Raw genomic sequence first — 14947 nt, 5'->3', positions numbered from 1 at the left:
ATGAGAACAAATTGGCAACTATTCGTGCGCATCTACACATGCTCAGAGGTAAAGTTATCATGGTTTCCATCGTCTTTTTACTGGCGTTTTGGGCAGAGAAAACGTTCAATATACCTTGCTTGGGCTACTCGGCACAAGTTAACACGTGATCTGGTTTAGTAGCATGGACGACGGATCTACGAGTGATAAGTACCGGCTCTTGGTCCAGCCACTACCAGGTGCGATGCGCTACTCGACGAACGAGGGGAGACATTGACAAGGCCTGCGGTTATGGCGCATAGCGACCGAGATCTACGGCGGCACGGCCAGTGATGTCGACGGCTGGGATCTCAGCCGGCAACGTCCACGCCAGGGCACTGGCGCTGCCTTCCCGGCCGGGGATCAAGGAAATCCTTTCTAGCCGGAGAGCAAAGCGGAGGAAAAACTTGCAACATTTTCCAAGATAAACCGGGGGAGGCAACCAAAATAGGTAATGTTTCTTGCAGCACGGCAAGGGTGAGCAGAAGACCTCAGAGGTGCTTGAACGAAGAAGTGGATCCTCAGGGCAATTCTCTCATGATCCAAGGCTCCAAGCATTCCTTCAAGAGTCTCATCATCAAAGCCTTCAGCAAAAGAACCACGGCACAGAGGCCTCTTATCTGGACACAGTGCACAAGTTGCTAACCTGCCCTGGGCCCAGCAAAGAACTAGCATACGATGGAGGTGACAAGAGTAAAAGTACCAGTTCGATATTCCGACAGGCAACCTGAGGAGCTATTATGAGTTTAGGTCTTTAGGACCAGCATGTCAAGTATATGAAACTCTGGCCAATAGTTTCTCAGATATGAAACAATAAACCATCTGTTATTGCTTCAGAGAAAAATTAAAAGTGTTGCTTCATAAACGATTGTTTAGGTGCCAAAAAACATGGAGGAAGATATACAAGCAGAAATGGGTGAACCAAGTTTTACTGCATTTTCTAATCAATGGTACAGGCTTCTGCTGCTACTCGTACCTTCATCACAGTTACAGCCATGTGAAGCGGCAGCCATCGATGCAGATCATAGGCCTTCACAAGCTAGTGCACTGCTCAAGATACAATGGGCCTGGGCAAATCCCAAAATTTCAATCATCAATCAGAGCTAAGCAATATAATCCATAGGAAAAGACAAGCTGTCCAATTTTTCCATACAAGTAGCAACCTAGTCCTCAGAGCTGAGGCCCCAATTATTCCCCTGCTGATACCTGTTGTCTCCCTCTCCCTCCTTGTTATCGCTTTCCGGCTCTATTTCTACGCTTATGCTGGCTCACACACCTTGCTTTCATGAGCACTGAAGATGGACATTGAATCGGCGAGGTGTGCTTGCTGTGGCCTCAAAGAGGACTGCACCCAGGAATACATAGATAATGTCAAGGGCAACTTTGGAGGGAAATGGCTTTGTGGCTTATGCTCAGAGGCTGTAAGGGATGAACTCAGTAAAGACAGGAACAGCCAGGATGGAATTGAAGAGGCTATCAAGGCTCATAAGGAATTCTGCAGGATGCCGCTGTCAAGCCCAGCAGTTCGGGTAGCTGATGGAATGAAGCAGATGCTCAGGAGGAGGTCAGGGGACAAGATGAGGCCAGCAACACCGTCAAAGGCACGTCAACTGTAGCAAGGTAGGAAAGAAGCTTCGCAATTGAGGGCTGTCAACGAAGATGCTTTTAGTTGCCTTAAGGTGAGTGCATTGATGTGAGAGTCTCTCAATCTACTAAGTGTTATCTTCCTATAAGTTTTTTTCTATATATTGCGAGGCAGCATGTCAAGTGTAAATACGAGCAATCTTATTAATCTGCGGTTTTAAGATCAGTGCATGAATCATGTGCCATCCACAGGAATACATCTAGCTTCTTTTCTTTACACTTTCTTCTTCTGAAACAACATTTGTAAAAAATTCATTTCTGTTTTCACTTGCTTCTTCCTTTCCACATTTCTTTGTTTTCAATTCTAGAAAATTCATTTGGTGGCTTGTTTATTTTACTCAATTGATTCTGATAATTTGTATTCAGAAGTCAATTCTTCCTTTTCAGTTCTTATGGTGCGGAGAGTGAACAGTTATTTTACTCAATTTATTAAGCTTTCCTTTTTACTTCAAGAAAGTCAACATGAGGATTGAGGATGCCTGGATAATGGAAGATGTGCATCACATGGTAAAGATAGTACCACTAAAGTATAGAGGGAAATATTTCATTGAGGGCTGAAGTGTTCTGCAGATATGTAAATTTGGCACTATAAGCCCAAAGTTCAAACAAATGAAAATCCAGTCAGAGCGGCATGCAAGCATTATGCTTAAATTGGCACTGCTTATAATAACAAGAACAAAAATACTCAAACTTGCCTCAAGCAAGAAGCAACCTCATGATCTGCTTGCATTGGCATCCTTAACTATAACTAGAACAGCCCTTCTCCTGCGACCAAATTTTGCTGTTATTACCATTTGTGTGAACGAGAAACATGGACTAAGAAAAGGTAATAAATGGATAGCTATCCCATTTTTTCAAGTGTATGCCGAAGGACTACTGAATTGCCATATTTCAAATACTTCAAGTTTTTCATGCTATCAACTGATTTGACAAATTATGAATTTAGGTGGACACTAAAATAGTAATTAATAATTACATACACACCATTCAAAAAAAGATCAAACAGAAACTAATTTGATGAGATCAAACAAGTTTTTGTTTGTCTAAAAGGATCAAATACCTATATTTTCTATTTGTGGTGTGTACTTTCTTATGATATCAGAATCTCAAGATATTCAGTGAACTTACTGAGCCCATCTAATGATATGTTAGCAGCACTGTCCCCAGATTTAACCAAACGAATTTTGCCTGTGCAAAGAATAGTTATCCAAACATAAGGCTTTTGCACAATGGAGGGACACAGAAATAGAAAGGCAGGTGTACACTACCATACAAAAAGAACATACTTGAATCGAAACGAGAACTGAATGATTGTTAGTACATAAAAAACCATTGAGTTAACTATGAAAACTACTTATATAGAATGTATTCTCACTAAGAAACATTATTAGGAAAAGGCTGATTGTTGAATCAGCGTACCATCACGTCGTACACATATCTCAGGTATGTTTCTGACTTGATCATTAATGCTGTCATTGTAGACCCTGGTTTCAATGTCACCCTCAACATAGACTGCAGAACTGACACAAGGCAAAAGAACAAATATAACATCATTCATCGCGAAAAGGACAAATATAGCTGTATCAGAGATGAAAAGGAGGATATTTTGATTCAAACCACATACTTCTTCACCAGCTTCTGGACAACATAAGCACCTAGGCGGTCATTATGAACAGCTATTCGATGCCACTGAGCTGGCTTGGGTAAATCCTCAGGCCCAATTACCCTCTGGTCAAACATACCACCAGTTCCAACGGTAAAAACAGTTACTGTACGTCCATTCCTTAAAATTTTTTGCACAGGCACTTGTCCAACTTTGCCGCAGATGATAGCCTAGCAAGAGAACAGAACAATATATGTAAAATTAGGCTCCTCAAAACCAAAACAAAAGGAATCACTTTTTTCCTTGAACATGAAAGGAATCACTTCATATAAATATATAGGATTTCCATTTATGTTCAATACCCTGTGCACGCCGCGGAATGCCCAACCCTTTTTGGGATCTACACTATGAGGCTGTAACTCTCTCTTTGAATCTGTATAATCATCGTCAATGTCCATATCACCCTTCTCATCAAGGTCAGAAAAAGACACAGTAGAACTCCAAGCTCGTGATTGTCTGCAGAAAACTGCAGAGAGAAAGGTTTAATATAGCTTGCACCTCAGTGTAAATGTATATATCATAGAATACTGATGAAACAGATACCTACCAGTTGAAATCCTGTGCTGTTCTAAGACCCTCCTCAAGCCTTTCAGCAATCCAGTGCTGGCATGACTCATGGTGAATCTACATGAATAGAGAAAATGAGGTTAGAAGATATAAACATAAATGCAATATTGCGATTTTCTTGCTGCCCTCCTTGAACTTAAAAGAAAGCATTAGAGCAAGTTAGTTCAAATTCTCACTTTAGCATACTATTCTTTAAAGCTTTTTATGACCTTATTAATGTTAACAGTAAAAAGGAAAATGACAAAATGATGCATCAAGATACCAGCTGATCATCTGAACAGCATGACTAGAATGATGAGAAATTAGTGCACAGAAGCTAAAACAAGCTTCAGAACAACTAAATGCATTAGAGGAACACTTTATATATGAATGGTCGAACACTTTGTACAGACTCTAGACAGCAGAAGACAAAATGATAAATGTGGACTTCAATCTTCCTCTTCGATAAACCTGGTGCAGGTCATTCTATCCTCAAAGTGACACAACTTTTCATTAGACACTTATTCTTTATCCAAGCATGGACTAATTGTAGGAGTTATAAAACTAATAATGGGGCAATATAATACAAGGGCTGACAATTTGAATCCAGTCACTACTAATTCTTTTCTGAATAGCGCAAAATGAGCATCACTTATGAGCATCTAATAGCTGAACAATATACCTAAACACTATTGACATACAGAGTTTAAACCTCACTGCAGTATCCCTCCAAAAGAAACAGCATGGACATGTCATCAGACTAGAATCCTCCATTCATTTCCATAGGTCCTCTATCTCTCTTCTCTGTACTCATCCATAATCATGCCCAGTTGTACACTTACATCTAAGGCAATATGGTCGCTAGAAACGAAACGGCAAGAGCCTTACTTTGGACCACGAAAATAGTCGCAACAAATAATCGAAAGCGCTTATACAGCATGATGGGACTAACATTTACACGGAGGGAACATGCCAACGATGAGATGACAAGGACAGACCATTGAGGCATATGAACGAACACCTCTCGTGCATGGTGCATATCAGTAACCTGCTGCGCCGTGAGATGGGGAAACGGCGGGGATTGCAGTTCATACCGAGATAGAGAGCGACCGGTTGCAGGAATGGGTGGCGGTACCTAAAGCTGGCGGCGAGATACCTGCTTTTCTTCTCTCCGATGCCGCCGCCCGCCGCCTCAGGTCTGCCTGCGTTCTGTTCTGGACTTCTGAGCTCGTGCGTTTGCTGCCGAGTTGGGGAAGAAGAGAGAGGAGGAACAAAGAGAATGGGTATGGGCCAGACAGTAGCACAAAAGCCCACCAGAAGTTACTAGATAGTTAGGCCCAGGCATCAAATAAACTGGTAATACAAGGTTAGCAGCGGAAATCCTATCCATCTTCCGAAAGAATCGAGTTATCTTTCAAATTCGTGCAAGAAATAGGTAAGTCAAGTCCAATCAAATCCAAACCCTAGACTCACTTCCTCCCTCCGCTGCCTACGCTGCTGCCTCCAATGCGAGGCCCACGCCGTCGCTGCCAGCCCCACCGCTATGGCCTGGCCCTGCTACCTCCCCGTGCCGCCGCAGCTCCCTGTCGGGCTCACCGGCCGCCGGAGCCGAGGAAGACAGTTGAAAAAATGTTGGATTCAACTTTTTCTTATAAAAGTGTTTGGCTCAACTTCTTTCGAATAAATGTTGGTTCAACTTTTTTTAAGAAATGTTGGTCCAACTTTTTTTGAAAAATATTGATCCAACTTTTTTTTAAAATATTGACAATATTTTTTCTGTAAAATAGTGTTTGGTGGACTTTTGTTGTGCTGGATGATGCTATAATGGGTTACGATGTTTCGAAAGTTTTAGGGCCTGTTTGGGACTGCTCCGCTCCAAAAAAAAATAGCTCCACTCCAGCTTCATCTTGCCAAACACCTCCAGCTCCAACTATACCAACTCCAAAAAAAATGTGGATCTGGGGGGCAACTCCAAGATTTTCCTGGAGCTCCTCAAAGGGTGCTCTCAAAAAACAACTTTTATAACCCCTCTTGGAGTTGGGTAGAAATTACCACCAATGCCACCCTTTACACAGTACCGTAAGAAAAAAAATGACCGTCCGGATTGGCCGACTCTGTTCCGCGACTCGGCCTGGGCGCCCGTACAGCTTCTGCCGCCCGCCCGCCGCCGCCCGTACGGCTTCCGGCCTGGGCGCCGCCGGTGATTCCGCCGCCGCCCCCGCGTCTGACTCGCCGCCCATGGCCGACGGTGCGGAACCCGTGGCCGTCGAGGACTTGGAGGCGACCGGCGCCCTGGTCGACTCCCCGGATTCCGACGCGGCTGTCCCTGGCCTGGGCGCGCGCGGCCGTGGCTTCGGCTCCGCCGGCCTGGGCGCCGCCGGCCTAGGCGCCTCCGGCCTGGGCGCCTACGGCCTGGACGCCTCCGGCCTGGGCTCCGCCGGCCTGGGCGCCTCCGGCCTGGGCGCCGCCGGCCGTGGCCTGGGCGCCGCCGGCCTAGAAAAAACCGGCCGTGGCCTGGGTGCCGCCGGCCTGGGCGCCGCCGGCCGTGGCCTGGGCGCCGGCGGCCTGGAAAAAATCGGCCGTGGCTTGGCGGTGGGCGGCCGTGGCTTGGTCGGTGGCGCCCGTGCCTATGCCGGCAATAGGACGATGATGGCCGATGATGAGGCTGACTTGGATGAGTTCGTGCCTGTCGGCCAGGCCGGGTTCGGTCGTGGCTTGGGCGCGGCCGGCCGTAGTTTGGCGGTGGGCGGGCGTGGCGCCCGTGCCCATACTGGCAGCAAGCAGCCCCTGGCCGACGATGAGGCTGACTTGGATGAGGTTGTTCTTGGTGCCGAAGATGCAAGTGTCGGCCATGGCCGTGGGAAGAAGCGGCCAGGAAGAGGTCGGGGCCAAGGACAGAGCAAGAAGCCCTCTAGGGCAGCGAAGAAGAATGACGAAGAGGAGGTATGTGAATTGTCCTTGGTGTACGTTTCATATACGTTGATACATTTGCTTGGTATTGAATGGATGGAACAACAGTAACAAAAATATTATGTTAGTAGTAGTAGGAAACTGACGTGGATGCTGCAAGATACATATATGCTTAATTAGTACACAACCTGTGAGCTAAATAGTCTTTATTAGAAAAGACGTTCTGACCTTGAGTTTGGAATTAACCACAAAACATTGTTATGGGAATGTTCTGACGTTGAACATGGTCAGGGAGATATGATGGACTGGACCGACGCATACACATCGATTGTTTGTAACTTGTTTGCAGAACAAGTTAAGAAAGGCAATAGACCAAATACACATTTGAACTCTGTAGGCTATACAGAAGTGTCAAATAGGTTTTATCAGATGACAGGAATTTATCTTAGCAAGATGCAATTGAAAAACAAGTGGGACAAGTTGAAGACAAAATTATCAGCATGGAATAGATTAATGAAGAGGCAAACAGGAACAGGTTGGGATAGAACAAAGGGTGTGATTGACATGGACGATGAGTGGTGGAGGAAGGCAAGAAAGGTGAGGATGTAATTTTTTAAAAATTTTAATGAATCATTCATACTCGTTACTCACTCATAACTAACACTATTTTCTTATCTTATTTTTCACTACAGGCTATCCCAGGATGCGGCGGGTTCAGGACAAAACCTCTGCAAAATGTGGATGATTTGACCGTTATGTTTGGTGACATCATTAATGATGAAACAGATCATTGGAACCCTATGACTTCGAACCCTATCATACCCCAAAATGATGACACTCCTATTGAAGTAGACCTTGATGTTGGTGAGAACCTTGATGGTGGTGGGGATGACATTGAGGATAATGGAGGTGTTGCTGTGAATGACATTGAGGAGGTATCTCCATCCATTGGCAATGCAAAAAGAAGATCGAGGGTTGTCATAGACAAAGGAAAGAAAGCAAAAACAGGAACCGCACTTGTGATTCAAGAAAAATTGAGTGAGATAGCTGAACAAGCCAAGGCTTTCACATCAAGAAAGGTTGGCGAAGTTACTGTTGAACAAGTAATGGATCTTGTTTTGGATTGTGGAGCGGGGTATGGTACCGATGAGCATTTTATTGCTACTGAGTTGTTGGTGAAGAAAGATCAAAGGGACATGTTCATGACACTTCCAACTAAGGACATTAGATTCGGTTGGCTTACGAGGAAGTTCAACGTCAAATACGGGAACTGAAGATCACCATTTGTTTTTTTCAATTATGTGGACACCATTTTTGTTTTTATTTATTAATGTCACTTGAACTTTGTCATCATTGAACCTTTTGTATTAATGTCACTTGAACAATGGTGTATTCATGTTATTTTGTTTCATGTCAAATTGCAGGTGTCCGAGAGTGAGAGTGATAGTAGTGAGGAGAGTGCGCAGTTTTGGAGTTTAGTTCTTGGTGGTGCTCAAGTAGCTCAAATTTATGTCGATCTGTATCTAGATAAAAACCCACCAAGAATATCAAACCTTAGTGGCATGGGATGGTTGATGGAGACAATAAGGAATGCAGGAGAATGCCATAGACAACTTCGTATGAATGAGAAAATACTTATGGATCTTCATGATTTATTGGTGGGAAGGTATGGGCTAAAACCTTCGATGCATATGAACACGCTTGAGATGTTGACCATCTTATTATACACTTTGGGTGGAAATGAGTCAAATAGGAGAGCTCAAAATAGATTCAACCACTCTGGTGAAACTATAAGTAGGAAATTTGATGAGGTCTTATTATGTTTGATTGCTATGGCAAAGGATTTCATTAGACAAAAAATCCAAACTTCCCTATTGTCCATAAAAGGATAAGAGATGACAGACGTGCATATCCACACTTTAAAGATTGCATAGGTGCTCTTGATGGTACTCATATTCGTGTCGCTCTGTCACCTGAGGAGATGGTAAGATATATTGGGAAAACCGGAATGGCAACACAAAATGTTCTAGCTGTTTGTGATTTCGACATGCGTTTCACTTATGTATCCACGGGTCAACCCAGAGCTATGCATGACACAAGTGTGCTGTACAATGCAATTAGAGTGGACGAAGAATTCTTCCCACATCCTCCACAAGGTAACATCGTCTTCATATGATTTATGTTTTACTTGTCCTAGTGCTGAACAAATAATAACTTATATTATCTTCTCATTTTGCAGGCAAATACTATGTTGTTGATGCGGGTTATCCTAATCGCCCTGGGTATCTAGCTCCGTACAAGGGTGAAAGGTATCATTTACCCGAATGGCATAGGGGTATGGAACCAAAGACTCCCGCGGAAAGGTTCAATCGTGTTCACTCATCTATTCGCAATGTTATTGAGAGATCATTTGGATTATTAAAAATGAAGTGGCAAATTCTCTACAAGATGCCACCGTACCCTATGTACAAGCAAAAGATGATTGTTGTGGCTACTATGGTCCTTCACAATTATATCCGTAAACATGGAGGTGAAGACATTGACTTTGATCGGTTTGATCGTGATCCTAATTACATACCTACTATCCCGGAAAGGTATAACAAATATGCAGTTTCTCCCTTGGCGTCGGACGGGTCTACTTCGAATGCCAATGCTCCAACTATGGATGTATTTCGTGATGAGTTGGCCACCGCTCTTTCTCTTGCTTGGAACTAGTTAATATTGGTGTGGTTAATTTTGTAATTTCATTTGATGTCACATGAAACAAATTTTAATTTTTATTGGAACAAGTAATGGATCTGTTATCTAGTACGAAAATTTTTTTTCCATGTGAAAAAGAAACATGAGCAGTGCATGACCTTATGGGTACTGTAGCGCGGCACTGTAGCATGGTACTGTAGCGCGGAACTGTAGCACAGAGCAAAACCTTTGGGCAAAAACGACTATTCCCACTTGTTCCTATAATTTTTGGAGCTGAATTTGGATCCGGTAGCCAAACAGGTACCCAGCTCCCTATTTTTCTGGAGTTGGTGGAGTAAATCTGACAAAAGGTGGAGTTGGTGGAGTGGAGCTATTTTTTTTGGAGCGGAGCAGTCCCAAACAAGCCCTTAACCTCTATCTATCCATAGGAGCCCCCGGTTAGCAGTGCCAATCTTGTTTGTCGACACTAAGCGCTGACGCCGCCAGACGTAACTCGTAAGCCATCATGGTTGGAAGCATCCCGGACACAGATGATGAGACCGTCGTGGTGGCCGGCGCCGTCCTAGCAAAAGCTGGTGGTGGAAGCAGATGCGGGCGTGCAGGATTGAGCAGGACCTATGCGGTAATATCCAGTTCTCCACATGGCAAGTGCACTTCCACCACGGACACAGATGATGAGACCAGCGACTAGGATATGGGAGGATGACCAGTGCTGGCAACCTTCATGATCCAGCATTGAGCCTAGCTCTAGCAAAGAATGAATGGGAGGATGACCAGTGCTGGCAAACTTCATGATCCAGCATTGAGCCTATCTCTAGCAAAGAATGAATTTAAAGTCGCTCAAGTCTCTGAGACATGGTTACTCATCATTTAGACTGTCCATCCAGTAATTCAGACTGTTACATGTAGTTTCAGTTCTTTTTTTCCTTTCTGTAAACAATTTATATCCAGCTTATAAATTCCTTACAAACAATGCCTCTCAAAGCACACAAATGAAACTGAATGATATCATGTTTACATGTAGCCTGATTTACCAACAGAGAACTAATGATTCCGCACGTCAGGCCAACAGGTGATCAGTATCTTTCACTCATGCAACAACATATAAGATGGACTGGCATCTTCAAGCAGCATCAGTGTCGCCGGTGGACTTCTTGTATTCTGGCTTGAGCTCATGCGTCCCCTGGTTCGGTCCTCGTTTGTTGTATACGCAGAGATCATTCAGTATCTCCTTCAGGAATTGCTGCACAAAGTTGAGGACAAACAAAAACTGCATGAGCTCTTAGAGAACAATAAAAAAAAACATCCATGGTTGAAATATGTTTGTCATAGCAACTGCATTTCCCTACTAAACATATTAGGAAAGAGCCCAGAAAAATACCTCTGGCTGGTCAGTTTCTTGCACTAGCGCCTTTAGTGCCCAATTAGGCTGCCTTTCAAAAAGCTTGAATATAATATTTTCCATTTCCGTGCGATCCCTACGAGTTCTTTTCACATCAGATGGTTTGGTTGGTGTTGGCTTCTTCTTCTCCTGACAAGCCAAAAATGAACAAGATAAGAGAAGTTATAATTGATAGTTCAGGATGAAGAGACTGGTGACATGATTGACATTTGACAATGCGAGACCAGAAAGAACCGTAAATTCAACAATGCAAACTGTTTCCAAGCAACGACCATATAGCTAACATAAAAATATTGATTTCCATCATTAATGGCAACTGAGAAATTTATTTCTCAGGTGTTGAAGCGCAACATGAAACTACCTTTGAACCAGAAGGTATTAGACCAACCATGCCAGGCAGTGGTCTCATGCTCATTCCATGGTCATTGTCAAGTACCTACAAGTGATCAACAGAAGGGTAAACCACAATACTTCAGAAAATTTTCATAGTAAGGTAATAAAACCATCAAACCACTCTACCTGCACTTGTCTAGATTTAACCATATATTTTTGTGTCCTTTCACGGCATAACTTTCCATAGTTCACCAAATTATCACTGTGAGGTTCCATGTCGAATTTATGCTCGACTTTTCCTTCGCACGAAAGTTTCCCTGCAACAAGTAGGGCGCTATTGGAAGAACCCAAAAATCATTCAAGAATCATAAAACAGAACTCTGGAAATTTGTAAACTTTCCAATTGGTTGCAAGCAGTAGACCTGCAAGTGAACAGTACCAGTAACACCCACCTGATGACAGCTGATTATTTTTTTAAAAAATCATAGTAATAATTAAATCAATCTGGGAACAGTTAGCTCAGATAAGTTTAACTGTTTAGGTAAAACTTAATATATGACATTATTTTTCATATTTATTTCTAAATAGCTTTCTCAGAAGATAAATAAACATGCACAGATTATGCAAAAGTTTCTTAGCATCAGCATGAATTCCCTACAGCATACAATAGCAACCTACTGTGAACCAAACAATCTACATATATTGTAAAACATAATAACGGCTTAGCCACGTTTTTGTCAGACAAATGCTAATTGTGCATATGCATAATTGCATGAATTTACTTCAGGTGACTAAATCACTATAACGCAAAAGCTAATAAAAAGGGGAGGGATTTTAGTGAATTTCTAACACACAAAAATGTTTCAAAAATATAGCCATATCACTCTTGTAGAAAATGTGCAATACTAAACATATGTGGCATACACATAAAATAGTTTGGCATACTTGACTGTTTCCACAAGATTATTATTGTACATGTACCAAAACAACATCACTGTGTAACTAGAATGATATATGTACACCAAAGAGTTAATTGATATCTTACGTGCAAGGACAAAGGCAAATCATGTCTATCTGGACAGTAAAATTTGACTTCAAAATCATCCACAGAGAGGTGTGCAGTAAAGCAGTGTAAAGCTGATGAGCAGTGAATTTGGAGCCTACCTTGGTTCGATTCAGAGAAAACACACATAGGCACGAAATCTTGGAACATATTCAAAGAGTAGCTTTTAGGTGTATTGCCAGCATTATTAGTTTGAGCCAACTCCATCTTGAACTGTGATTCCAATAGCATGATGTGAGAATAATAGGCACCGAAAGCAAGAGATGATGAATATGAAACAAGCACAGAATGAGCAGAAATAACACCAAGAAACGGCTGATTATGGCATCAGCTATTCAAATTAAACATCCAAGGATTTGCAATCACTAATGCAATTTGCAACAAGACTGATGTACTGTTCATAGTGTATGTAGACTGCAGAGACTACGCAATCAACTGAAACGGGGACACTTGCTTTGCTTGAATATCAATTTAATTAGTGCCGTCTCCTATAGCAGGCTACTCCGCTACTGTCGACTCCACCTCTTGGTCTTCCTTCCAAATATATACAGTTTACCCTGTGTCCTCAAAACCAATTCCTGTAATCTAGAAGAAAATTTTAAATTCCCGTTCCAACGCTTAAACCTATGCACATTTCTCTCCAACCCTAGAGCATCCAAATATAAACACCTAAATCACGCGACTCACTCAAACAGGCACGCGAGTTGTTCAAGCATGCAAGCGCTTTCAGTGTGGCGGCCAATTAGCCAACCCCAACGATCATCACGAATTCCCCGTCAGTTTGCTCAAGCAGATTCTACAAATCAAATCTGAGGGACAGCATGGGGGCGGAGGGGGCTTGCCTGGAGGGAAGGCTCTTCGGTTGCCTGGAGGGAAGGCTCTTCGGTGCTGAGCAGGTCCAGGGAGAGGACGACCTTGGCGACGACGGGGTTGGGGTTGGCGGCGTCGGAGGAGGACGAGGCGGAGGCGGCCTGCCAGGCGCGGGAGACGACCGGGGGGCACTTCATGAGCCAGACGGAGCGGTCGGCCCGCGCCGTCTCCAGGTACTTGGCCTCCTCGCCCATCGGTCGTCCCGCCGCCGCGGTGCGATCCCGATCCGCAAAGGCTCTCGCTGTTCCACCGGAGTCGGGCTGGGACCGGCGGCAGGAGGCGGGCGGCGGCGGCGGCGCTAGGGCTCGGCCTCGGGCTTGCGATCTGACAGCTGCGGAGGGAGGACGGAAGCGGAAAGGGACAGCACGTGCGACGCGGATGGCGTGATGCGGAGCGGGGAGGGTAGGTCAACGCTCAACGGCGGCTTCCGGTGGGGCCCACCTGTTAGTGTGACTGTATGAGATCTCTATTCGCCGGGCCCACCTGTCCGCGAAGGAACCAGAAAGACCGCGGAGAACGGCGAGATGCAACTTGCAAGCGGCGGCACGCACGGCGGCTGCGGACATGGGGCCGGAGAGGAGCGCTCGGTCCGATTCCCGAACCTTGGCAGCCGCGCACTGTGAGTGCGCGCTGTGAGCCTTCGGCGTTGGCAAGTGCGTTTTTCCGGTTCCAAGCCATGCAGGAGACGGGCGGTGATACTGCGCGTGCTTGAGCAATTGAGCTAGCTGCCGGTAGGCGGTAGCGGCTTCGGCCTCTGGGGTGAGCATAGCGCACATTGGCACGCAGCCGGCAGCCTCATCTCCGGCTTCAAGCAGCGCCTGACCTGCAAGCTTTTTCGAACAAGAAATGCACATTTGCATCAGCACATGCTTCGCAGTATCATGAGATCCTGTTTGGTTTGAGTTGCTTATTATAAGCAACTTTATTTTTTAACCATAGGTGTTTAATTTGAGTTGTTAAACTGCATTAAATGAGGTTGCTTTTGACATGTTTACACCTAATAATTACATGCCATCCTATTTCTCACTCCTCATTTAATAACCTGATCTTTACCCTAACCTGATCTTCTCACCAGGGGTTGTTGGCGCCGGTTGATGTTCGCGCCAAAACCAAGAGCTGGCGCCCAGCACCTTTTTTCGCCATTCTTTTTTTGGCTACCATTGGCTGCCACGGTGCTGGTAGCCATTTTTTTATTCAAAGCAAATATTGTTCAAGATTCCACAAATGTCATCGTTACAGAGCAATAAAGTTATGATCTATTGAACAGTCCATCGGTTATCCAATCCCTAAACTGGTTCATATTCTGATCTTTGTCCCCATGTTGAGTAGTACCCGCAATGATGTGTGACGACGATGCTTTCGAAGGTGCCACATAGCATTCATCATGATCCGCCCTCTCAAAGTACACATCAACAAGTGCACTCTCTCTAATGAAATTATGAATTGCCATGCAAGTGATAATTATGTTGCTTTTCTTTGCCATTGGATAAGCCGGTAAATCACACAAAATACGCCATTTGTTCTTCAAAACTTCAAAAGACCTCTCAATCACATTCCTTAGTGATGAATGGGTATAATTGAAAAGCTCCTTTTTACCTCTTGGGAGTGGTCCTTGTCGAAACTCTGGGATATGATATTCCGTACCCTTGTATGGTGAAAGATAACCCGGTCTGTTTGGGTAACCAGAGTCCACAAGATAAAACTTTCCTGCACAATCATTTAACTCGTGTTATATTCAAGCAAAGGATTCAAGCACCTTCAGGTGGATGAGGAAACTTGTCGTCGTACTTAGTCAATA

The 14947-nt window shown here is 44.1% G+C and overlaps 4 protein-coding genes across 6 annotated transcripts; 2 read left to right on the top strand and 2 right to left on the bottom strand.

Moving 5' to 3' along the window:
- Positions 1 to 824: 824 nt before the first annotated feature.
- On the bottom strand, positions 825 to 5175 carry LOC101771593 (single-stranded DNA-binding protein, mitochondrial). 3 transcript variants are annotated; one of them, XM_004961503.4, is made up of 8 exons: positions 4966 to 5175; positions 3873 to 3949; positions 3628 to 3791; positions 3287 to 3495; positions 3082 to 3182; positions 2791 to 2850; positions 2358 to 2427; positions 825 to 1085 (listed from the first exon to the last, which is right to left on the bottom strand). In XM_004961503.4, the coding sequence occupies exons 2-7, from the start codon at positions 3940 to 3942 to the stop codon at positions 2411 to 2413; spliced, it is 621 nt and encodes a 206-aa protein (XP_004961560.1). In that variant the 5' UTR covers positions 3943 to 3949; positions 4966 to 5175; the 3' UTR covers positions 825 to 1085; positions 2358 to 2410. The 3 variants fall into 3 exon arrangements, with proteins under 3 accessions (XP_004961560.1, XP_014660309.1, XP_004961561.1); XM_014804823.2 differs by having other exon boundaries at positions 5007 to 5173; XM_004961504.4 differs by having other exon boundaries at positions 5028 to 5166.
- LOC111256734 lies at positions 1317 to 1634 on the top strand. Its single transcript, XM_022825221.1, has one exon. The coding sequence runs from the start codon at positions 1317 to 1319 to the stop codon at positions 1632 to 1634; it is 318 nt and encodes a 105-aa protein (XP_022680956.1).
- Positions 5176 to 7087: 1912 nt separating the features above from the next.
- LOC101772129 (zinc finger CCCH domain-containing protein 43-like) lies at positions 7088 to 8077 on the top strand. The gene is made up of 2 exons (XM_022824779.1): positions 7088 to 7378; positions 7474 to 8077. Exons 1-2 carry the CDS (start codon positions 7211 to 7213, stop codon positions 8053 to 8055), a joined length of 750 nt encoding a protein of 249 aa, XP_022680514.1. The 5' UTR covers positions 7088 to 7210; the 3' UTR covers positions 8056 to 8077.
- Positions 8078 to 10310: 2233 nt separating this feature from the next.
- Positions 10311 to 13534, bottom strand: LOC101770512 (general transcription factor IIF subunit 2). Its single transcript, XM_004961501.4, has 6 exons — positions 13122 to 13534; positions 12381 to 12492; positions 11403 to 11533; positions 11245 to 11319; positions 10863 to 11012; positions 10311 to 10724 (listed from the first exon to the last, which is right to left on the bottom strand). Exons 1-6 carry the CDS (start codon positions 13341 to 13343, stop codon positions 10605 to 10607), a joined length of 810 nt encoding a protein of 269 aa, XP_004961558.1. The 5' UTR covers positions 13344 to 13534; the 3' UTR covers positions 10311 to 10604.
- Positions 13535 to 14947: the final 1413 nt, after the last annotated feature.

This window comes from Setaria italica, chromosome III (genome assembly GCF_000263155.2).
Source record: "Setaria italica strain Yugu1 chromosome III, Setaria_italica_v2.0, whole genome shotgun sequence".
NCBI lineage: Eukaryota > Viridiplantae > Streptophyta > Magnoliopsida > Poales > Poaceae > Setaria > Setaria italica.
This window is presented reverse-complemented; position numbering and strand designations above follow the sequence as displayed.

Coding starts and splice junctions, on each gene's coding strand:
- LOC111256734 (XM_022825221.1), top strand. CDS start 1,317: ATGGACATTGAATCGGCGAGGTGTGCTTGCTGTGGCCTCAAAGAGGAC.
- LOC101770512 (XM_004961501.4), bottom strand. CDS start 13,343: ATGGGCGAGGAGGCCAAGTACCTGGAGACGGCGCGGGCCGACCGCTCC. Junction 11,534..12,380: donor TTTCTCTGAATCGAACCAAG/GTAGGCTCCAAA, acceptor TACTTGTTGCAG/GGAAACTTTCGTGCGAAGGA. Junction 10,725..10,862: donor AAGAAACTGACCAGCCAGAG/GTATTTTTCTGG, acceptor AACTTTGTGCAG/CAATTCCTGAAGGAGATACT.
- LOC101772129 (XM_022824779.1), top strand. CDS start 7,211: ATGACAGGAATTTATCTTAGCAAGATGCAATTGAAAAACAAGTGGGAC. Junction 7,379..7,473: donor GGTGGAGGAAGGCAAGAAAG/GTGAGGATGTAA, acceptor TTTTCACTACAG/GCTATCCCAGGATGCGGCGG.
- LOC101771593 (XM_004961503.4), bottom strand. CDS start 3,942: ATGAGTCATGCCAGCACTGGATTGCTGAAAGGCTTGAGGAGGGTCTTA. Junction 3,792..3,872: donor ACAGCACAGGATTTCAACTG/GTAGGTATCTGT, acceptor TTCTCTCTGCAG/TTTTCTGCAGACAATCACGA. Junction 2,851..3,081: donor GATATGTGTACGACGTGATG/GTACGCTGATTC, acceptor TTCTTTGCACAG/GCAAAATTCGTTTGGTTAAA.